General features: G+C 43.2%; 1 protein-coding gene across 4 annotated transcripts in view; it reads right to left on the bottom strand.

Moving 5' to 3' along the window:
- Positions 1 to 1288: 1288 nt before the first annotated feature.
- The window catches only part of LOC306922121 (uncharacterized protein), a 27355-nt gene continuing 5548 nt past the window's right edge, over positions 1289 to 23095 (bottom strand). For 2 of the 4 annotated variants that reach the window (XM_079499514.1, XM_079499515.1), the window contains exons 2-16: positions 21027 to 22562; positions 20086 to 20147; positions 19538 to 19576; positions 19181 to 19305; positions 17892 to 17938; positions 16053 to 16081; positions 15713 to 15813; positions 13662 to 14323; positions 9787 to 9856; positions 7285 to 7316; positions 7093 to 7200; positions 6839 to 7005; positions 3796 to 6287; positions 2974 to 3095; positions 1289 to 2354 (exon numbers count right to left, since the gene is read on the bottom strand). In XM_079499514.1, the coding sequence (XP_079355640.1) occupies positions 2331 to 2354; positions 2974 to 3095; positions 3796 to 6287; positions 6839 to 7005; positions 7093 to 7200; positions 7285 to 7316; positions 9787 to 9856; positions 13662 to 14323; positions 15713 to 15813; positions 16053 to 16081; positions 17892 to 17938; positions 19181 to 19305; positions 19538 to 19576; positions 20086 to 20147; positions 21027 to 22562 (5616 nt within the window). In that variant the 3' untranslated portion in view covers positions 1289 to 2330. Of the gene's footprint in view, positions 2355 to 2973; positions 3096 to 3795; positions 6288 to 6838; positions 7006 to 7092; positions 7201 to 7284; positions 7317 to 9786; positions 9857 to 13661; positions 14324 to 15712; positions 15814 to 16052; positions 16082 to 17891; positions 17939 to 19180; positions 19306 to 19537; positions 19577 to 20085; positions 20148 to 21026; positions 22563 to 23095 lie in introns of those variants that run through there. The other 2 variants (XM_079499517.1, XM_079499516.1) reach the window with 2 other exon arrangements.

The raw sequence follows: 23095 nt of genomic DNA, 5'->3' as shown, positions 1-23095 counted from the left end.
TAGTCACCTTTACAACAGGTTTAAATTAAAGGATCGTGCAATCGTGGAAAGAGCAACACAGCTAAACGTGTGCATGGATTGTGCTGCCAAAAGATTCGCCAAAATCCCTCAATATGTTTCTGTTGGTAAAATAAAAAATCTTGCCTAGGCCACCAAACTGGACATTCTCACATAACTTTAGGTAGCACCTTACCAGCAAGATGTTGTCTGCTCACATCTCGACTATATAGGTAGGCCTATAGGTCTGGTGGTGATGCTCGATGCTGACCTCCACAGGTGCCCGGCCCCAGGGTCCCCACGTACCCACATCTCTGTGGACAATGGAGAAGATATTTTTTGAGGTGAGGCAGGTGCCAGCAGGATTATAACAGTGTGGTGTGCCCCAGGGTGACTCCATGATTAGGCCTACATCATCATCAATTTAAGTAGGCTAAACTTACTCGGAGTCATGCCTATAATGTTGTGTCAACACATATCATTATTTTAATTTTATAAATGGACTGTATGGTGACTAGGCCAGGCCTACATATCATACATATAAAAACTGTAGGCCTAAATCGAAATAAATCATTACATTGCAGAAACAATCTCTCTCACACGTTATCCAGCGCAGTTGCTGAAACAATCCTTAAGCAGTGGATTCTGAATCAGAATATCGCTGAAGTTACATACACGATACACCGCAACATAATTGCCTAATTAACTTCAGATACAATCTTATTTCTTGATTATAGGCTATGTGCATGCAAAATCGTTAAATGCATACACGTCTCGTCTCATAAAATAAGTTTTACCTGCTGCAATTTGTAAATGAGGGGGCAGTGGGGCTGGGGCACATCTCGCTTCCATTCCTCATGACCCGCACCTGAGGATAATCTCCCTAATACGACACAGGTACATGACATGTGCTCATTATGCTGCGATTGTTTTGATACACCAGAGCTCGGCACTGCTTATGTGTGCGCGCAGCGCGTATGACTTGTGTGTGCTTGAATCCAAATCCTCCCTTCACTCTCCCTGTTGCTCACATTAGCCTACTGTCCATTTTATGTCATTGCCAATAGCATTATTTCAAAAGACAGAAAACGAATACTGAGATGCAATAGGCTATATAAGCTGTTAATAAAGTTGGTTAGGGTCATAAGTGTATAGTTCTACTTGTAACAGATGAGAATATTCAAAATCAGTAACCTCTTATTTTTGACGTATACCCTTTGTTGTTTATGTGATAAATGCAGATTGCATGTAACATGAGTTAATGCAGTGAGGTAATGTTAGAGCCAAGAGACATGATTGAAAATTACATTTATTAGAGTCCAATGACACAGGGTGTAAAGCCAAAGATACATACAGCAAAAGGGGAAACAAGAGAATAATTTACAGGTTACAGAAAAGATCTCAAACCCACAACATTGGGTGCGCCCTGGTACTTGACTTGCTAGAGCGCGTACCATATAACAAAGGCTAAATCCTTGCCATATAGCTGGCCCGGTTCCAATCTGACCGACACCCTTTGCTGCATGCCATCCATGCCATCCCCTCTCCCTCCTTTCTTCCCGTCTCTTCTATACTTCTACTGTGGTGGGTTCACAATCTTTTTGATCTCTGGCCCAAACTAGTGAGAATAGCCAATCTACACACCTCACAACACATTTATGATTACAATGGGACGTGTTGTGAGCTTGTAGATCTGCCTTTTTCACTACTTATAAAACAAATAGTAAACAAAAATATAAAAGGGGTATATATTTACCTCACAACCCATACAAAATGGTCCGCAACCCAAATATAGGTAGCGACCCAAAGTTTGGGAAACAGTGCTCTACTGTCAAATAGAGCCAAAAATGTCCAAAACATAAACTTAAAAAACTAACAAAAACACTATGATTAGTTGGCCTGCAAATTGTGATTTATGCCGAGTTTCACATCTTAGAAATAAATCAAATTCTGTGATTTATGAAAATAATTCAAAAACATTTCCTTCTGGGTTTAAAATCCCACACGAAAAGAATCCCATTTGAAGCTGAAATATATTACTTTCCACTACAGAATTAAGCTTATGAAAAGTGTGTTTAAAAAGCAGAGACCACGGTCATGGGTTCAATCACCTGCCACGCCCATGCATGGGGATGAAAATGGCCCCTTTCTGTCTTTCGCTGTTCATGGGCAAAATAAATCAAGAATGAATAGACAGATTTTCCTAAAACTAAAAGTAAAAATTGGTCATATCTCAGGAACAGAGAGACATCGAACATGTAGGTGCAGGCAGGGTGCCTCATAGCAGGGTGCCTCACAGGGAGTGGGTGGGACTTAGCTGTGTCAGACCCTCACTATCGTTTAGAGCCAGCAATGTCCTGTAAAACGAAATTATCGTGTGTTATTGTATATTTCACATGATACATATTACACCGTCAACATGTTGTCACATGATACACATACACCTTGTCTCATGATACCTATTACAATATGTTGTCACATGATTCCTAATTTCCTATTACACGCGTCGCTGTAGGGTGGAAACCTTGAATGTCCAAAAATGGAAAAACTAACCTGTTGCTGTGTATCTAGTTATTTAGTGCAGAAGGTGTTGTTAATACTTTTCATTGGTTCAATATTCATAAAAAAAAACACAGACACACTTAAATATTTTCACTTATTAATTAAAAAATAGCAACAAAATAAAGTTGATCTACAAGCTCACAAGTCACAATGTGTCACATCACAACACGGTGTGAGCTTGTAGATAGACTATTTTTGCAACTTCGTAGTATCTATGGGCATTAATTTATAAAAAAAAAAAAAGTAAAATAAATAAATGTGGATTCTGTGGTTTCTGCCCAACAGCAGCGATACATTTTTGACTAACAAGAGGATATATATATAAACCAAAGTACAATGTGAATATTTTGGTGGCATCTCTGCTTCCACATTAGCCTGGTAGAGGAGAGAAAACCCCACAGGTCAGTACCTCACCTGAACCCTCTGCCTGTGTGACAAACTTCTGCAGTGTCTTTCTCTGGCATCAACCTCACGGACAAACATCACCTGACACAAGTCACACAGGTAACCCGTGGCACAGCGGATAAACTCAGTTCCTGTAGCAACAGAAACATTCAAGACTGGTAAAGAGACGATCAGGGGAAGGACTTTAGAATCTGTACCTTCAAAGACAGGTTAACCACTTTAACACATCCAGTGTCCAAGACGTCTGTGGGCGTCTTTGGTATTACCGCACGTGCAGTAATTTTGTTTTTTTGTTTTTAAATTATTATTTTTTAATACGTGGTGCCAAAGTTTGTGTTTTTGCCATTGAGAATGCATTGGGCGTTTAAATTAAATAACTCAGAAACTATAAAACATTTCAAAGTAAAAAGTTCCAGCATGTGTCTCCACAGTCAGCTGAATTAAAAAAATAATGAATGGGTTTTCTAGGTGAAAGTGATTTTCACCCACTTTTGCGTGGGCACACAAAGTGTTAAACCTTGCATCCCCAGTTTGAGCATGTACTCACAATACTGTAGGTGAAAAAAATCCAGAATGTTCAAAAATAGCTGATCTATCTCATGAGTCACATTGCGATGCATTGTGAGCTTGTAGAAAGCTATTTTTGAAATCGTATGATTAAGTATAAAACAAGTTAAGTGGTTAAAAAGCCATTTAAATAAACAAATTATCTATAAAAAGTATATTTCCTATTTGTAGTAGCGGTTAATCCTGACGGTTTGGCTGTCAAGGCACCACTTTGTGGAAAAATAAAGTAATTTCAGAATCAGTATTAAATGGCCTTGTTCTTACCAACTGCATCAGACAGCTGATCTGAATCAGTACTGTTGTCTACAGAATCTGGCATCTCTCCTACGAGCCCCTCATCACTCTTCTTGTCCAAGTCCATTTCATTCGTTGGTGTTTGTTCAGTTTCTGGAACTGTTGAAGGTTTGTCATCAGTCTTCTTCAGTGGTGCAGTCGTAGCATCTCCATGTTCAACCTCCATCTCTACCTCCTCAGCCTCTGGTGTCTCTGTGCTAGCCTCTGTTACCTCCTCAGCCTCTGGTGTCTCTGTGCTAGCCTCCGTTACCTCCTCAGCCTCTGGTGTCTCTGTGCTAGCCTCTGTTACCTCAGCCTCTGGTGTCTCTGTACTAGCCTCTGTTACCTCCTCAGCCTCTGGTGTCTCTGTACTAGCCTCTGTTACCTCCTCAGCCTCTGGTGTCTCTGTACTAGCCTCTGTTACCTCCTCAGCCTCTGGTGTCTCTGTACTAGCCTCTGTTACCTCCTCAGCCTCTGGTGTCTCTGTGCTAACCTCCGTTACCTCCTCAGCCTCTGGTGTCTCTGTGCTAACCTCCGTTACCTCCTCAGCCTCTGGTGTCTCTGTGCTAACCTCCGTTACCTCCTCAGCCTCTGGTGTCTCTGTGCTAGCCTCCGTTACCTCAGCCTCTGGTGTCTCTGTGCTAGGCTCTGTTACCTCAGCCTCTGGTGTCTCTGTGCTAGGCTCTGTTACCTCAGCCTCTGGTGTCTCTGTGCTAGCCTCCGTTACCTCAGCCTCTGGTGTCTCTGTGCTAGGCTCTGTTGTCAACTCCTCACCCTCTGGTGTCTCTGTGCTAGCCTTTATCTCCTCACACTCTGGTGTCTCTGTGCTAGCCTTTATCTCCTCACACTCTGGTGTCTCTGTGCTAGCTTTCGTCTTACCCTCCTCACCCTCTGGTGTTTCTGTCGTCTTTACCGCCTCACCCTCTGTTGTCTCTTTGCTAGCCTCTGTCGTCATCTCCTCACACTTTGGTGTCTCTTTGCTAGCCTCTGTCGTCATCTCCTCACACTCTGGGGTCTCTTTGCTAGCCCTAGTCTTTCTGGTTGTAGTTTTTCTAGCTGCTGCCTTCCTCACAGGGGCCCTCCTCCGGCCTCGTCTCCTGGTGACCCGCACCGGCCCTGGTGGCTCGTCATTCATGTCTTCAGGTGAGTCATCAGCCTGGTCGTGTATCGAGTCTACAGCTTCCAAAATGGGCATCAGGGTGGAAACCGGTGCTTTAGGTGTAGTTTCTGTTACTGATTCAACTGTGGTTGTAGCTATAGGTTCACATGTCATTTCAAGTGTATGGTCAGCCATAGTTTCAGCTACGGTGTCAGTTGCGGTTTCATCTGTAGCTTGTGCTACAGGTTCAGATGTAGAATCAGACGCTGTTTCAGGTGTACATTTAGCCTCCGTTTCAGCTGTAGTTAGGGGGTAAAGTAAAACTACAGGTTGCTTTTTAGCTGCACCCTTCGCTGTAGTTTTAGGTGTAGGTTCAGCTGTTATTCCAGCCATTGTTTCATCGACAGTTTCAGGTGTAGTTTCAGGCTCTACAGTTGAATCACCCTTCTCCAAGTCTACTTTATTGTTCTCCTCTGGTGACTGTTCAGTTTCTGTCTCCTCACACACTGGTGTCTCTGTGCTAGCCTTGGTCTTTATCTCTTCAGCCTCTGGTGTCTCTGTGCTAGCCTTGGTCTTTATCTCTTCAGCCTCTGGTGTCTCTGTGCTAGCCTTGGTCTTTATCTCTTCAGCCTCTGGTGTCTCTGTGCTAGCCTTGGTCTTTATCTCTTCAGCCTCTGGTGTCTCTGTGCTAGTCTTGGTCTTTATCTCTTCAGCCTCTGGTGTCTCTGTACTAGCCTTGGTTGTCATCTCCTCACCCTCTGGTGTCTCTGTACTAGTCTCCGTCTTTCTCTCCTCAGACTCTGTGCTAGCCTCGGTTTGCATCTCCTCAGACTCTGGTGGCTCTGTGCTAGCCTTGGTCTTTATCTCGTCAGACTCTGGTGTCTCTGTGCTAGCCTTGGTCTTTATCTCTTCAGACTCTGGTGTCTCTGTGCTAGTCTCCGTCTTTCTCTCCTCAGACTCTGTGCTAGCCTCGGTTTGCTTCTCCTCAGACTCTGGTGGCTCTGTGCTAGCCTTGGTTTGCATCTCCTCAGTCTCTGGTGTCTCTGTGCCAGCCTTGGTCTTTCTGGTTGTAGATTTTCTAGCTGGTGATCTCCTTAGTGGGATATTCCTCGTCCTCTGGCTTTGTCTCCTGGTGACACGCACAGGGCTCGGCGGCTCGTTGCCCAGGTCTTCAGAAGTGTCTGAAGACACAGCTTCAATATCAGCCATCATGGTGGAAACCTCTGTTTTAGCTTTCTTTTGTTCCATCTTCATTTCTACAGTTGGTTTCTCGTGTTCATAAACTATAAAACTATGCTTTCCTCTGCGTCTTCTTGTCGTCATCTTCCCACCTTCCTCACTTCTGTCATCAGTTTCATCCTTTGGTATGTACCATTTAGACATCCTATATCACACACACAAACATACATTTTAGTTGAAAAACTGGCTATGTACAATGTGACCAGATAACTAGTTTGCAAATGTGGGGCTCCATGTGGATTAAAAGGAAACTAGCTAAGAGTAACTGTAAGTTAGGGAACGTAATTAGGGATGGGCCAAATTGAAAATCAATTAGTATAATTCAATATTAACGATGAATCGATTGGGGCGGGGGTGCTTTTTTATGTTAAAAGCTTCAATTTCGATAATGTTTATTATTTTATTCTGTTATCCATCCATATAAACGATGCCTCAATCAGGTTAACCCATTTTGACCTGAGATCAGATTCTAAAAATGTCTTCTACATCCTGACAGTTTTCTGAAAAAGCTATGTTTCTATGTCAGTCGTTCTTTGATTTTTCAAAAATAGCAGACCTACAAGCTTGTAGCGCGCCACTCGGTGGCGTGCTATGAGCTTGTAGATCTGCAATTTTTCAATAGCTAAAGCATAACATAATGCTAACACCAAAAGGGGTTCCCGCCCAAAATGGGTTAATAATAACAGATACCATTACCCCTCAACCAGTGGTTGTTCTGATATTTCAGGTAGGTAGAGTTTTCCCATGACTCTCGGACAGCTCGTCTCCCTGGCGGCGTGCATCTTCTCCATAACCTGAGCCGCTACATCCGAACTGCGCATCTCAACGAACAGCTTTGGCTTTTGATGGGACAGATACTTCCCCTTTTGACAAACATTTCAGGATCAATAGAATTAGACATGGTTACAGTACATATTAAGAGCATGAAGAAGCATTGTGGTGGTTCTAACCTTGACCCTATGGGAGAATCTGATAACGGGACCGAAGGTATTGATCATATCCAGAGTTTTCCTCACACTCCTCAGTATACCCACACCTTCAAAGACCAGAACCCGACTCTGAAAAAGAACATTGACAATAACTATTCAAATAATAATAGCTATTTTAATATTGTAATTATACCACTAATATAGTTACAATACCTCCTGTTGTTCTTGGACTTCACTGGATCTCTCTATGAAGACAAACAGTCAGTTAAACTCCAGTCTGTTCAAATACCGTCTCAATGGCACCCTGAACTAGTGGCAAGCAAACTGACACTGGGAGCCAACCCAGGGCAAAGCAAACTGACACTGGGAGCCAACCCAGGGCAAAGCAAACTGACACTGGGAGCCAACCCAGGGCAAACTGACACTGGGAGCCAACCCAGGGCAAACTGACACTGGGAGCCAACCCAGGGCAAACTGACACTGGGAGCCAACCCAGGGCAAACTGACACTGGGAGCCAACCCAGGGCAAACTGACACTGGGAGCCAACCCAGGGCAAAGCCAGGGAACTGACACTGGGAGCCAACCCAGGGCAAACTGACACTGGGAGCCAACCCAGGGCAAAGCCAGGGAACTGACACTGGGAGCCAACCCAGGGCAAACTGACACTGGGAGCCAACCCAGGGCAAAGCCAGGGAACTGACACTGGGAGCCAACCCAGGGCAAAGCCAGGGAACTGACACTGGGAGCCAACCCAGGGCAAACTGACACTGGGAGCCAACCCAGGGCAAAGCCAGGACACTGGGAGCCAACCCAGGGTTAAGCCAGGACACTGGGAGCCAACCCAGGGCAAACTGACACTGGGAGCCAACCCAGGGCAAACTGACACTGGGAGCCAACCCAGGGCAAAGCCAGGACACTGGGAGCCAACCCAGGGCAAAGCCAGGACACTGGGAGCCAACCCAGGGCAAACTGACACTGGGAGCCAACCCAGGGCAAACTGACACTGGGAGCCAACCCAGGGCAAAGCCAGGACACTGGGAGCCAACCCAGGGCAAAGCACACTGACACTGGGAGCCAACCCAGGGCAAAGCCAGGGAAGGCAAGAAAAGCACCACCTTTGTACACGTACATAGATGCACTGCGGCGCGACACTTAGCTAACAACACTGTTTAGCTCAAGACCCTGATTCTTCTATCAGTCAGTACCAGTCTAGTCTATTCTTTTAAGTCAAATCCATTACAAAGCACTTAAATGTTGACCAACGGATGTACAATAAGACAAGTCAAATCAGTTCTTCCTTATACACATGCCACATGACATAGGGTTAGGTTACATTTTCCTTTTGTATGGCTTGGGTACGGCAGAAGGGTGCTGGTCTGGCATGCAAATATTGTCGCTGTCGGTCAGAAACCTTGCATCTCCATATTTCATGTTTTGATTTAGTTTTTTCATAAATTAATGCCCAGTTAATACTTCACCTTATGACAGTGCCATGGAAGTATGGCTGATCTACAGGCTTGTGATGTGCTGTGAGGTTGTAGATAGGATATTTTAACAATTTATTTTTAAATGTATTGAACACATTTGACGACTTTTGCCAATATCAGGTATGGGACGATAATCGTTAAGGATTACTTAGCCTTTGGTGAGCTGCAAATTCAGTACCACTTCCAAAAAAAGCAGATCTACAAGCTCAGAACGCGTTGTGAGCTTGTAGATCGGCTATTTTTGGTGAACGTTCCCCCCATAATAGGGATACGTTCAATTGCTTAACAAGTGCCATTTTAAGTTTTAAGAATATTTTGATTATCACGATAACTATCGCAATAGTTTTTGCCACAATAGTCGTGACATGTATCTTTTTCCCTATTGTCCTATCTCTCTAGACAACAATGACATCCACAAACTGGTGATGCCATTTTGTACATACAGTGCAAGGTTTCTGCCTAACAGAGAATAGGGACTTTAAGCAACGACTGTTTCAGGACGGCGACGCTATGCGGAAGTACGGTGACTATGACGCCGTCGCCGTAGCTGTCAAAATCGTTAAGCAAACAGCCGTCGGCGACATTGGTTCCCATGGTGACGCGTCTATGCAGCATGTGTCAAATATAAACACTTTTGTTTAAACACCCCGTCGCGTGTCAGCTAACTTGCCGATATCGCTTAATTCTTACATGCGCTGGACATGATCAGCAGTGGAAAGAGGAAGGTGCTGGAGCTATTCTGTGTTATTCTAAAACCGTTTTAATAAACATGGTTAATATGACATATGGTATTAGTGTTATTTCTTCATTCAGAGCATGCCAACACTTTACACAGCATAAGAGAGGTGATGGAGCAATCGGTGTAAATGTATGACAGCTATAATTTCAATAAACATGGTTATGACATGGCGTTGTAGACACTACGTGTAAGTGTAGCTTCTGCCGTAGTAGAAAGGGCTGCGACGGAGAGCAGGTTTATGTATCGAGCACTGATCCATTTCCGGTTGCCGTATCCGACTGGCGTAGCCGTCGTTGCTTAAAGTCACTACTGTCCGACACTTCTAAATGGTGCCGGAATGATTTTCATACACAGCAGAGCCAAAGAAATGCAGTGAAAAGCCAAATTGTGCCGTTAATGCAATGTATTAACATGTACATGTTCTGGTATAGGTGCAGTACTGGGCCTTTGCAGTGTAAAAAGCATGGTACAGTTTATCTGTCTCATACCTGTCTCACTGTCTGTCTGCTGCACCTCGTCCAGTATTTTACAACTGTCCAAATTGAATGGGAAGACTTCCTGTCAAAGCGTGCACGCAGACACACACACACAAACACACACACACACACACACACACACACATTAGCACAGCATAGGCACATCACTCTGCTCAACATGTCAATAATCACCAGCAACCAACAACCTTCTATACAACAGCACTGCACTGTAGTGTCGTTAAGGTTTCTTTTATTTATTTTTTTACTAAATGGCTCTCAGGAGGATAGCTGTCTATATAATATAGTCTGGGTGTGTGTGTGTTTGTGTGTGTGTGTGTTTCAGACCTGCCAACTTTGGTTATTTGATTGGTTCAGGCTACATCGCAATGCAATGACCAACGCTCCATATCAGGACAGTTTTTCACACAATAGCGTTGCCTGAGGTATAAACTGTAAAGTGCGTTCAAAGCTGAAGTGTTTCCAGTCGCTTCAATCGCTTCACTTTGGTCACGCAGGTCACAGTTGATTAAAAGAAGAAGAAAAAGAAAAGTCCTGTCGCTCACTGGCTGTAGACGCCATAATTTAACTTTGGCAGTGTAACCAAATGGACCTGTTCTTTCACACAAGACGGCTCGGTTCAATATATTTAACCTTTCCCAAAACAAACTGGTCAGGCTCCTACTTGACCTCGCCCCCCGAACCCACCTCACCCCTGCCCACTTCGACAGGCTGGAATGGCTTAGGGTCGACGACAGAGTACAGCATCTTGCAATGGGTCTGGTCCACAAGATTCGATACACCACCAAGATACCCATGTACCTGTCTAGATACTTCCTTAATGTTAACGAAGTCCACACCCACAACACCAGAGGGAGTGCAACGAACCATGTACAACCCAGATTCGGCACAAACAAGGGACTAAATTCTTTTCGCTCCTATGCCACCAAAATGTGGAACGCCCTACCAACTGTCATTAAGACATGCGAATCCCTTGACTCCTTCAAAACCGCTCTCAAAGGGCACCTACGGACGGCTGCAATTCGAAACTGGCCCCTGTAAAATCGGAATCCCTCAAACACGAACGCAAGGACAACACAAGAGACGGTCGCGGCCACACAGCCAACTCAAGGTATGGCCACTGAGCCGACTTGGGGACCCAACGCAAGGACAACACAAGAGACGGTCACGGCCACACAGCCAACTCAAGGTACGGCCACAGAGCCGACTTGGGGACCCAACACAAGAGGCGGTCACGGCCACACAGCCAACTCAAGGTACGGCCACGGAGCCGACTTGGGGACCCAACGCAGCTCCTCCAAGGAAAACAAACAAATTAACGGAGCTGAACGTGAATCCCCCCACCGCCCACCCTTTTTTCCCCCCTCACTGTATATGTTTCTTTTCCCTTTTTACCTCCTTTATGATGAATTCCTGTTCTGTCTATATAGAAGTGTCTATTTGTACGTCTATTTGTACGTCTCTAAATGTTTTTGATGATTTGAACATGGTGGACCCTATTGGAAACAAGTGTAATGCTTAATTGGGTCGTCCACTCACAGTTAACAGCCTTTGTATTGAGTTTGTGCTTGAAATGTACTGTAATTCTGCAAAGTGTTAATACATTCTTCAATCAATCAATCAATCAAAACATAATTCCTGCTACTATATAATTTATGAGCAGCAAAATTACTATGCGTTTGCAAAGGGTTTGTATATTGTTTTTTTCCGGGGTTCCGCCGAACAACATCCACGCTGAGTGGCTGTCAGCCTTGTCAGGTCATGCGTGGAGTCGGGGCCAAGCAAACGCTTCAGTTGGCTTTTCCAGCCGGGGAGGGAGCCAGCCAGGAGGGGTCGGGTAGGCAGGCAGACTCTCTTGCACTCCGCTAAGGAGGGGTAACTCTTGCGGAGAATATTATTTTTTTATACCACGCCCATCCCCGAAATTGCGTAGTTGTCATAGAGGATTTTGTACGTGCGTACTGAGATCTAGAATAGCGTGGTTTCTACACAAAATGAAACTTTCATCCTCACTACAGTTACGGCTATGACACCTGAATTAATCTCAGAGGAGGGTTTTAAAGGTTTATCTAGAAACGTAATTAAAACGATGACGAAATACTGTATGTTCGTCAATGCCCATTTTTCAAAGGACGAAAACTAGACGAGACAAAAACCCATGTGTATAAACACTAAGAAGACAATGTAGTTAACAAAATAAAGACTGAGCTATCAGTTAGTTGAACTGGATATCGGTTCTATAGCCAGGTGTCTTGTTAGGCTGTCCTGGGATCAGTGTGGTATCTGTTCTATAGCAAGGGGTCTAGGTTGATTTTCAGAAATGTACCACAATCTCTCATCAAAAGATTTTTAGATTAGATTTCCATCTATCTGAAATATATGCTGACCAAAAAAGCTAAAATATTTTTTGGACAAACTATATATACTATACTAAAAATAATATATTTACGGTTTCTTGGATTAAGATAAAGACTAAAATGCTTGACTTTTAGTCAGTGGCGTGCACAGACAAGTGAAAAAAGTGCTCAGGTGAAAAAAGGGCACCTTGTGCAGCGCGTGGAACCGGCCCTTAATAGTGTGAGATTTATAGATTTTGGGGCCTAAATAATATATTATAAGATAAGAATTGATCAATGTCACCATGGTCCACATACTGTACAGTGTACACTGTAAAAAAAAAACACACACATTTTCTATTTTCTTTTTTCAAAAGGGCACATTTGTGCACTCCACTGCTTTTAGTCCAAAGAAAATATGACTGCGACTGGACTGAGAATAAATTAAAAAATAGCTAACAAAAACAACACTGCTGTACTGTACATTAGACCGAAAGTAGACACAGTAGCACAGCACCTCAACTCCTCAAGCACTACGACAATCATACTGTGTAACCTTTTCAATTAAACAAAGGTGATTTTGTATACAAGCTTTCACTGCTACATTAAACTACATTTCACTCTTATGTACCTGTACACACAAAATGTAAGGCTAAAGACTCAAGACCACCCTGTACCTTATTCTACCAGTAGACAAAGTAGAATGTGTTCTTCGCTTACTTCCTTTTCTCCTACAGAGGTCAAGCAGGAGGCTCCTTCCTCCCCACAGCAGGAGAAACGGAGCAAACCAACTAAGAAGAAGGGTTTCCTTTTGCCACGTGTTGTGGCAAAAGGAGAACCTGCAGCTCCTTGGTGGCTGAAAATTCGGGGAGGAGGCGTGAGTGAATCCACGTTATGTGTCTGGCAAAGCCAGGCTAGGACTGAGGGGCGAAGACACGGCCAATATGTCTGGTATTTGGGAAGGAATGGCTGGTTTCGTCGGACACTGTAGGCTGCTATCATGCAAAAGGGGCTCGCTGAAATAACAGAAATGTTTGCCATGTCCGTCATTTGTACTGTAGGCTAGCAGGTCTGACAGAGGGCATTAATGTAACAATGCACAAACCTACATAACGATACCGAATACCGATTTCACCCTTCTGATTAATGGTTATACCACACCCATCCCCCAAAATTGCGTTGTCATTGTGCAGACACCTAGAATTGCGTGGTTGGTACGCAAAATACATGCAGGTCTGGTGATTGTGTGTGTGAGATGGTCCGCAGCTAATGTTTTCCACATATTTTATGAATTTCTTTACTTAATTATAATGGAAGGCAATGGGGCTCTGATCAGGCTGAAACCTTGCTCAAAGTTGGAGTCAATATGACATGGATATATCATCGAAGACAGGCTGGTCACATTAAGTCTGAAATCTACATGATTAGATTTCAGCTCTATGCTATGCGGAATAATTTACCATTGCTATAGGCAACTTAACACCAGCAGCATACAGAATATCTATGTATACTATAGTGATATCTGTTCTCTACCTCCTCCTCTTGTTTTCCCTGCTTCTCTCCTCCATTCTCAATCTGTGGAGCTCCTGGTTTCTCCCCCGTCTCTCCTCCCTTCTCCATGTCTGGAGCTCCTGATTTCTCCTCCGTCTTCTTGTCTCCCTTCTCCATCTCTGAAGCTTCTGGTTTCTCTTCTGGCTTTCCTCCCTTCTCCATGTCTGGAGCTCCTATTTCGTCCTCAGTCTTGTCTCTGTCCTTCTCTGGAGCTCCTGGTTTCTCCTCCTTTTTGTCCCCCTCCTCCTTTGGAGCTCCTTCTTCATGCCCCTCCTTCTCTGGAGCTCCTAGTTTTTCCGCCGTCTTTGCTCCCTTCTCCTCTGGAGCTTCTGGTTTCTCTTCTGGCTTTCCTACCTTCTCCTTCCCTGGAGGTCCTACTTCGTCCTCAGTCTTGACTCCCTCCTTCTCTGGAGCTCCTGGTTTCTCCTCTTTTTTGTCAACCTCCTTCTCTGGAGCTGCTGCTGGAGGTCCGTCTTTCTTCTCAGTTTCTTCTCCCTTCTCTGGAGTTCCTGGTTTCTGCATTTTCTGTGCCTTCTTCTGCCTTTCTCCTTTTGCCACAACACGTGGCAAAAGGGAACCCTTCTTCTTAGTTGGTTTGCTCCGTTTCTCCTGCTGTGGGGAGGAAGGAGCCTCCTGATTGACCTCTGTAGGAGAAAAGGAAGTAAGCGAAGAACACATTCTACTTTGTCTACTGGTAGAATAAGGTACAGGGTGGTCTTGAGTCTTTAGCCTTACATTTTGTGTGTACAGGTACATAAGAGTGAAATGTAGTTTAATGTAGCAGTGAAAGCTTGTATACAAATTTACCTTTGTTTAATTGAAAAGGTTACACAGTATGATTGTCGTAGTGCTTGAGGAGTTGAGGGTCTGTGCTACTGTGTCTACTTTCGGTCTAATGTACAGTACAGCAGTGTTGTTTTTGTTAGCTATTTTTTAATTTATTCTCAGTCCAGTCGCAGTCATATTTTCTTTGGACTAAAAGCAGTGGAGTGCACAAATGTGCCCTTTTGAAAAAAGAAAATAGAAAATGTGTGTGTGTTTTTTTTTTACAGTGTACACTGTACAGTATGTGGACCATGGTGACATTGATCAATTCTTATCTTATAATATATTATTTAGGCCCCAAAATCTATAAATCTCACACTATTAAAACACATTTTGTGCCCAAAACGTCTGTGGACGTCCTGGGTATTACCGCACGTGCATAGCCCAAGACGTCTGTGGACGTCTTTGGAAAAAAAAGGAAAAAAATATATATATATATTTATTTTTTTATTAAAAAAAATCAGAAAAATCAAAACACTTTTTTTTTTTTTTTTTTTTTAACACGTGGTGCCAAAGTTTGTGTTTTCGCCATTGAGAATGCATTTGGCGTTTAAATTAAATAACTCAGAAACTATAAAACATTTCAAAGTAAAAAGTTCCAGCATGTGTCTCCACAGTCAGCTGAATTATAAAAAATGTGAATGGATTTTCTAGGTGAAAGTGATTTTGGGCAGTTTTGCGTGGGCTCTCAATGTGTTAAGGAGACGGGCCGGTTCCACGCGCTGCACAAGATGCCCTTTTTTTCACCTGAGCACTTTTTTCACTTGTCTGTGCACGCCACTGACTAAAAGTCAAGCATTTTAGTCTTTATCTTAATCCAAGAAACCGTAAATATATTATTTTTAGTATAGTATATATAGTTTGTCCAAAAAATATTTTAGCTTTTTTGGTCAGCATATATTTCAGATAGATGGAAATCTAATCTAAAAATCTTTTGATGAGAGATTGTGGTACATTTCTGAAAATCAACCTAGACCCCTTGGTATAGAACAGATACCACACTGATCCCAGGACAGCCTAACAAGACACCTGGCTATAGAACCGATATCCAGTTCAACTAACTGATAGCTCAGTCTTTATTTTGTTAACTACATTGTCTTCTTAGTGTTTATACACATGGGTTTTTGTCTCGTCTAGTTTTCGTCCTTTGAAAAATGGGCATTGACGAACATACAGTATTTCGTCATCGTTTTAATTACGTTTCTTACTTGTCTTTTCTTTGTCAGTAGTAGAGGATCTCCCCTCTCTCTTCACCTTCTTGTGTGATGAGGAAGATGCAGAATTGAAAGGTCTCTTCCTGTCCTCATTCCTGCGCGCACACACACAAAGAGTAAACATACTGTCATCTCAGTGTTTAGATCGTGTGTTGTGCTGATATGTCTTATGTGTTTTGTGTGTTTTCTTATTTAGGCGTGTTGTGTTTAACTATGCTGTGTTGAGCTGTGTTGTGTATATTGAGGTGCTATGTTACGTTATGTATAATATGTTGAGGTGTGTTAAGTTGAGGTTATCAACAAGAACAGTGTGTTCTTGTGTATGTCCACATACCGCTTAGCAGATGTACCACCGGACGACACCTACAACACACACACACACACACACACACACACACACACACACACACACACACACACACACACACACACACGTACAAGCTTCTACATTTTTCAAAACATTGGAAATGTAGTTTATTAAAATAGGTTTAATAATTTGGTTTAGTAATAGTAGTACTGGTATGTAGTAATGGGAATAGTGGTGGCAGGATGTGCAGAAGCAAAGATAATAAGGTAACAACTAATTATAAGAAGAAATATATGTTTTACCCCAAAACAATAATCAATCACCCGCTTTGAATGGTATCAACCGATAATTCCCAGTAGGTTACTTATCAAGCCAATCTTATCGACCTACTGCATGTAGTCTGGCTGCGATTGGCATTGATCAAACTTAAACGACGATTAAGGTTGGGACCGAGCTGCTAGGTGCTTGCGGTTATGTTTAGGTTAGGGTCTCTGAGACAGTATAACGTGGAAAAATAATTTATGGCACTTTTCCATGGATCCTTTGTGGAGAGTGCATTGACATTTGGTTTTGTTTCCTGGTATGGCTCATTATCATTGGTTAATAAGAACAAACTCCATAAAATCAACGTGTCCAGCAAAATAGCTGGGGTACGATTTGAGAGTATGACTTCAATGTATGAGACCCGGGTACTCAGGAAGGGGAAAGCTATTACTAGGGACAATACACACCCGTTACACAGCCAATCCCATCTTTTACCATCAGGGCGACGGTACATGGTACCTTCTTTGCAGGCTAGGGCCTCAAGATCATTGTTCCCATAAGTATAGGATTTATGCAGGCCCCATCTCAGTTCTGTGCATAAAGTGTGATGTGATGCCTCTTGGAACTATGACTGGTGGCCTTCCTCATGACTGCTGTGCACAAAACAAATTTCCGAAAGGACAAATGAAGTATCTATCTATGAGGAGGCTTTTCGTTTCTCAGTAGGCACTAGGCAGTAGACCAAAACGACCGGATTAAGGTTGGCGAACATGCGTTAAGGTTGAGACCGCGCTGCTACGTGCTTGGGGTTATGTTTAGGTTAGGGTATGAGGAGGCTTGTCGCTCCCAGCATGTGCAGTAGGCTTGATAAGTAACCTACTGGGAACTATCGGTTGATTTTCACTCAAACGTTTTATAAATGCCAATCGCAGCCAGTAGGCTCCCAGACGACATGCAGTAGGTCGATAAGATCGGCTTGATAAGTAACCTACTGGGAATTATCGGTTGATTTCCACTCGAATCCTTTGAATCAATCTATTAAATTATAAATTAGGCCAATTTCCCACCGGGATTAATTAATTAATTCACCTCGTATTGCCAGAATTTCCCCCCATTCAACCCTTATTTGAAGATCCAAAACAGCGTGAACGGATGTTGTGTTGACATAAATGTGTGTTGTCTCGACCGGTTGTTGATCTCTCACTGGGTACAGAAAAAAACCTGACCGCGACTATCACAGCACCGGCTATCGGCCATGGAATAAACCTTGATTTGACCAGAAACACCATCTGGGGCGCTGAATTGGAGATAAAAAGCGATTGAAAGCAGCATATTGAACGCACGTAGATGGGCGCGCAATTTAAAATGGCGCTGTCCAATGTCACACTCGATGCTAACGCGAGTAGCATTATGACTTGATCGATCAAAACCTGTATAAAAGATCAATTCCTGTAATTCTACGTTCATGGCGGGGTCCAGATTAATCCAAATCAGTGATTTACGGGAATGATGCTTTGTGGGTTAAAAGAAGCAGCAGTTATAGTAGTACTATTCATTTAATAATTGATTAAGTGTTGACCAGTAGAGGAAAAGAGACACTACCTTTCTCTCTCTCTCCTCTGATTCTCCATCATCATCTCTGCATGGACCTACAGAAGAACACAATGAACTAATGTATGCGTGTCGGATATCTGTAGACCCAACAATAATAAGCTACTCGATAGAGGACTCTAGTAGCTACTAGCTACGTAGCCCGTTGTTAGTTAAATGGCTGATTAGAAAGATATTTGTCCCTCCTATCAGGGGCTTTTCCACCTTTTCAATGCCTACATAACATATAACCCTTTTGTCACAGGTTTAACTGTTATAGATTTGCTTGGACCCATTCATTTAAGAAAAATATGCAGAAAATAGTTTGATCCAACATTATTGCACCTTTACTCTGCTCAGGTGCAACTCGCTGGTCAACACTACCCCCCTTGCAGTATGATTGACTAACCTACATTTTTTCTATTAGTCAATTTTGCATTCCTGTGAAACATTTAACCATTTTAGAAATGGAGACGGTCTGCACACCGTCTAATGATCCAAAGAATATGTATTAAGCGGTGAAAAACACAATGTTTGGGCCTCTGCGGCCTTCATCAGGTGTACTGAACAGCGTGTAAAGAGGCAGGTATACTGTATCACAAATCACAAATAAAGTTTGTGTCAGAGTGAGCAGATACACAAGCCATTGATTATTGTTCCTTCCTATAGCCAAGAAAAATATAATAACACACAAAGTGTCCATGCTACATATGTAGGCCTATAACAATATATAATCTGATACACACTCGGCTATATACTGTACACTACAGAATAAAAGAGAAAATACAATATTAAAAAAGGTTACAAGAATGGTTTGATGTCAAACTCTTCGTTTACACTTTAGACCATGAGGAGCCATTATATTGAGCCAATTAATGTAAAACATTCCCGATTACCTCCGATTGGGGGCTTTTCCACCTTTTCAATGCCTAGGTAACATTCAACCCTTTTGCCACAGATTTAACTGTTATAGATTTGTTTGGAGTTTTTGGACCCATTCATTTAACTCCATCTGTGCCCAGCAGGTGGTAGCATCAGCACAGCCACGCTTGCCACCGTTCACTCCCATTGTAATGACCCGCCGATTCATTTCCGGTTTATCAGGGAGGTGGGGGCTGTTGTTATGAGCAGTGAGCATGCACGTAGATGGCTGATGCCGTACCCTAGCCTAGAGGGTACGAGTATAATCATAGATCGCACAGAAAAGAATTAAGAAAATATGCGCGTAAAATAGTTAGATAGTTATTATTGAGCATCTTTACTATTGTGTTCAAAGCCTTAAGTAGTTAACAGTGACTCACTAGTGTTGGGCGAGCATGATGGTGAATACCAGGACAGCCTCTGTTTGACTTCCCGCATCACCTTTGATTTAACGTCCTGTGACTTCCAATGAGTTCCAAGGGAACTCAAGGGCAGCTGCTTAACACTAGAGGACACACACACACACACACACACACACACACACACACACACACACACACACACACACACACACACACACACACACACACACACACACACACACACACACACACACACACACACACACACACACACACACACACACACACACACACACACAATAATTGTAGTATTAGTAGTACTAAAGGTGATAATAATACAGAGATAGATTAAAAACACACACGAAAAATACTTACTCTCTGGCAGAGTCAATACGACAGTCCCAGTCTGGGTACCTAACACACAAGCATATGCAGACACACATTATATTCAAAAATAGTGATGAGTACAAGAATCATATTCCAGATTATTCTAATCCTAGAATAACACAGCCTAGTAGTAATAAAGGTCATGGCATTATAGGTATAGGACTTAGAAGAAACCAATAGAATAACACAGCCTAGTAGTAATAAAGGTCATGGCATTATAGGTATAGGACTTAGAAGAAACCAATAGAATAACACAGCCTAGTAGTAATAAAGGTCATTATAGGTATAGGACTTAGAAGAAACCAATAGAATAACACAGCCTAGTAGTAATAAAGGTCATTATAGGTATAGGACTTAGAAGAAACCAATAGAATAACACAGCCTAGTAGTAATAAAGGTCATTATACAGTAGGTATATATTATAGGTATAGGACTTAGAAGAAACCAATAGAATAACACAGCCTAGTAGTAATAAAGGTCATTATAGGTATATATTATAGGTATAGGACTTAGAAGAAACCAATAGATCAACTCACATTTTCAGGAGTTTAAGTTGTCCTTCTGAATGGCCAGGCTGTGTGATGTGTTTGAACCAAGTCTGGAGGACGGAAAACCAATATTCATCAATGTGACAATATAAAACCCATCAATGTTAAGGAGTATAAATCGACAGTGGCTTTGTTTACATTTCAGTCAATCGTTTATTCTGTAACAATTTCCAACATTTGATTTCATTAACAGGTTTAATTCCAATTTCCAGCAGGCTCACCAAAGAGAGACAGCATCAACAAACTGTTTGTGAACGGTAACTGTAGTCACAGGAAGGGGTACTTGTTGGGGGTTTAAACTGTTACAGGATCAAGCTGTCTGTAATTAAAAGCTCACAGGTTCAAATCTTTCAGAGCCATTGTGTCAAAGTGACCTGTAGCAATACAATTCCCCCAACTACTTTAAGTCACTGTGGATAAGACATAATTACAAATTTTCCCAGTCTCTCTGCACAGTCCTGTCTACACCGTATAGTCTATACTGTGTTGTCCCTCTACAGGCCACACTGCTTCTTGTCGTATAAAGAGAGACCGACAGACAAACAAGGGGTTGGTTGAAATGACTTCCAAGTGTTATCATATTCATATTTAATGTTGACTATGTCTCGTATTGTCACAATTCAACAATGTACTGTAGCTCCATGTTTTATTGTTTTTATTAAATGGAATCGGACTTGAGAATAGTAGCAGGAGAAAGAGACAGAGATGATTTTGTTGAAATATATTTCATTTACACTAAATACATACAATAAAAAATTAAAAGAAAAAGAAAAATAATATTTTCAATATAGATTTTTTTTCTTCACATTATTTATACCATATTGGATAAGTGCGATACTGTATATTCAATATACAGCCAAGCTAAAGAAATAACTACAACAAATGGACGAACCAGAGGCGGTTGTCACAGTGATGGAGGTTTTACTTACAGACTCCTGGTTGAGGAAAACATGACACAGACCACATGTGTATGGAAAATGTTTAGGTGCTTCTCCGTAGAAATCTCTAGCTGCACGTTTAGAGGGCGTATGGACTTCTTTCGGTGGTTTGGTCGATGAAGCGGCAGCAGGCGGGGCTTGCATCTGATTGGTCGATGTACCAAAAGGCGGGTGGGTGTAGGAGGGGGGTGGGGGAACTGGCGGGTAACTGGACCCATACGGCATACCCATCCAGCCGTACGGCGTCCAGCCAAACGGTGGAGGTGGGGTTGTGTGTACTGTGGGTAGAGTCATGAGGGGTTTGGGACGGGTTACTGGGGTAGGTAGCAGGGCTTTTCTTTCTGTGCCAGGGGGAACAGGCTCTGATGAAGTTGATGATTTTCTAGCTGATGATGTTTTTGTGGGTGGCATGGACGAGGGGAGAGGGGCCGTGGAAAATAACGGCACAGGCTGCGACCAGGAACCAGGAAATGAGCTGGAGCCGGTCTGGTGTGAGCCGGAGCCGGTCTGGTGTGAGCCGGAGCTGGTCTGGTATGAAGAGTACCTGCTTGGGGGAGAATTTCTTTTTTTTTGCGGAGGAGGAGAACGCCTGCGTGGAGGCGACCTCCGACCTCTTCTTGGGCTGTAGTCACGTCTCGGGGGCGAGCCCCTCCGTTGGGATGAACTGGAATCACTGCTTGATGACGAACGCCTACGTCGAGATGAATGCGTACGTTCATCAAAATCTCTCGATGATGCTGTTGTGGATGGCAGGGAGGAGGGGGGTGGATACGTGGGAAATAGCGGTTGGGGTGGAATTCCCTGCGGCATCCAGAAAGCACTGGAGCCAGGCCCTGAACTGGAGCTGGTTTGGTATGAAGAGTACCTGCTTGGGGGAGAATCTCGTTGTTTTATCGGAGGAGAGCGCCTGCGGGGAGGCGAGCTACGACCTCTTCTGTAGGGGCTGGAGCCCCTTCGCTCCGACAAACTGGAATCACTTCTCGATGACGAGCGCCTACGTCGGGACGGGTGCTTGCGTTCATCGCGATCTCTTTTCGGCGATGAATGTCTGTATCTGGGCGACCCCGATCGCTTTCTTCTGGGGCTCGAGTCCCATCTGGGTGTCGCATCCCTTCTCGAGGGTGACCCCCTTCTCGAGGGTGACGCCCTTCTCGAGGGTGACCCCCTTCTCGGGGGTGACCCCCTTCTTGGGGGTGACCCCCTTCTCGGGGGTGACCCCCTTCTCGGGGGAGAAGCCCCTCTGGGATGTGAGGTTTTGGTCTGCAGTGATTCAGTACTGGCCTGTTGTGTGACTGACTCACCAAGTGCTCCAGGCCGGGTGTTCTTAATGTGCATTAGCAGGTGAGGGAGAGTCTCTGCGGTGATGAGTTCTTCAGGCATCTCAGCCAGCAGAGCCAGGTCTTTCATCTCCAGACCACAGCCATTTAGGATGCTCATTGCAGCCGACAGCTTATTTGGAGGGTAGGACGCCATGCTCCCAAACGTTGATGTCCAGAGAGAGGATATGTGATCTGATGTCCTTTGTCGCTGGAGACAAAACATCAGGAGAATTAATCAGGCTATGTTGTACATAAATAAACCTCAGCTGTTTATTCGTTTCTGATTAAAGAAAACAGTAGCGTAGTGGTATAGCAGGTGTTTTATCTAAGTCATGTGTAATGTCACAAATCTTGAAGTGCTACCGGATAAGACCTGAGGCCGCTTCTGTAAATGCCTTCTAAATCAGCAATTCTTACACGTTCAATATTTTTTTTAAATGTTTGTATATCTGCTTGTATATCTGCTATTTTTTAATAGATGCTTTCCCGGTATTAATGGGTCAATAGCATTGGCATAAAACAGCAATGGCATAAAAACAGCTGAGCATAATCCCCAACAGCAAAAAGTGTGTAACATAGCTGTGGTAGTATGTGTAACTCAATATAGTAGGCATAACATAGCTGTGGTAGTATGTGTAACTCAATATAGTAGGCATAACATAGCTGTGGTAGGTGTAACACAAGTGTAATGGTGTAGAGTAACATACTAACTGCAGTAGGAATAATGCAAGTGCATTGTTT

This window comes from Electrona antarctica, assembly GCF_951216825.1.
Source record: "Electrona antarctica genome assembly, chromosome: 1".
Classification (NCBI taxonomy): Eukaryota; Metazoa; Chordata; class Actinopteri; order Myctophiformes; family Myctophidae; genus Electrona; species Electrona antarctica.
This window is presented reverse-complemented; position numbering and strand designations above follow the sequence as displayed.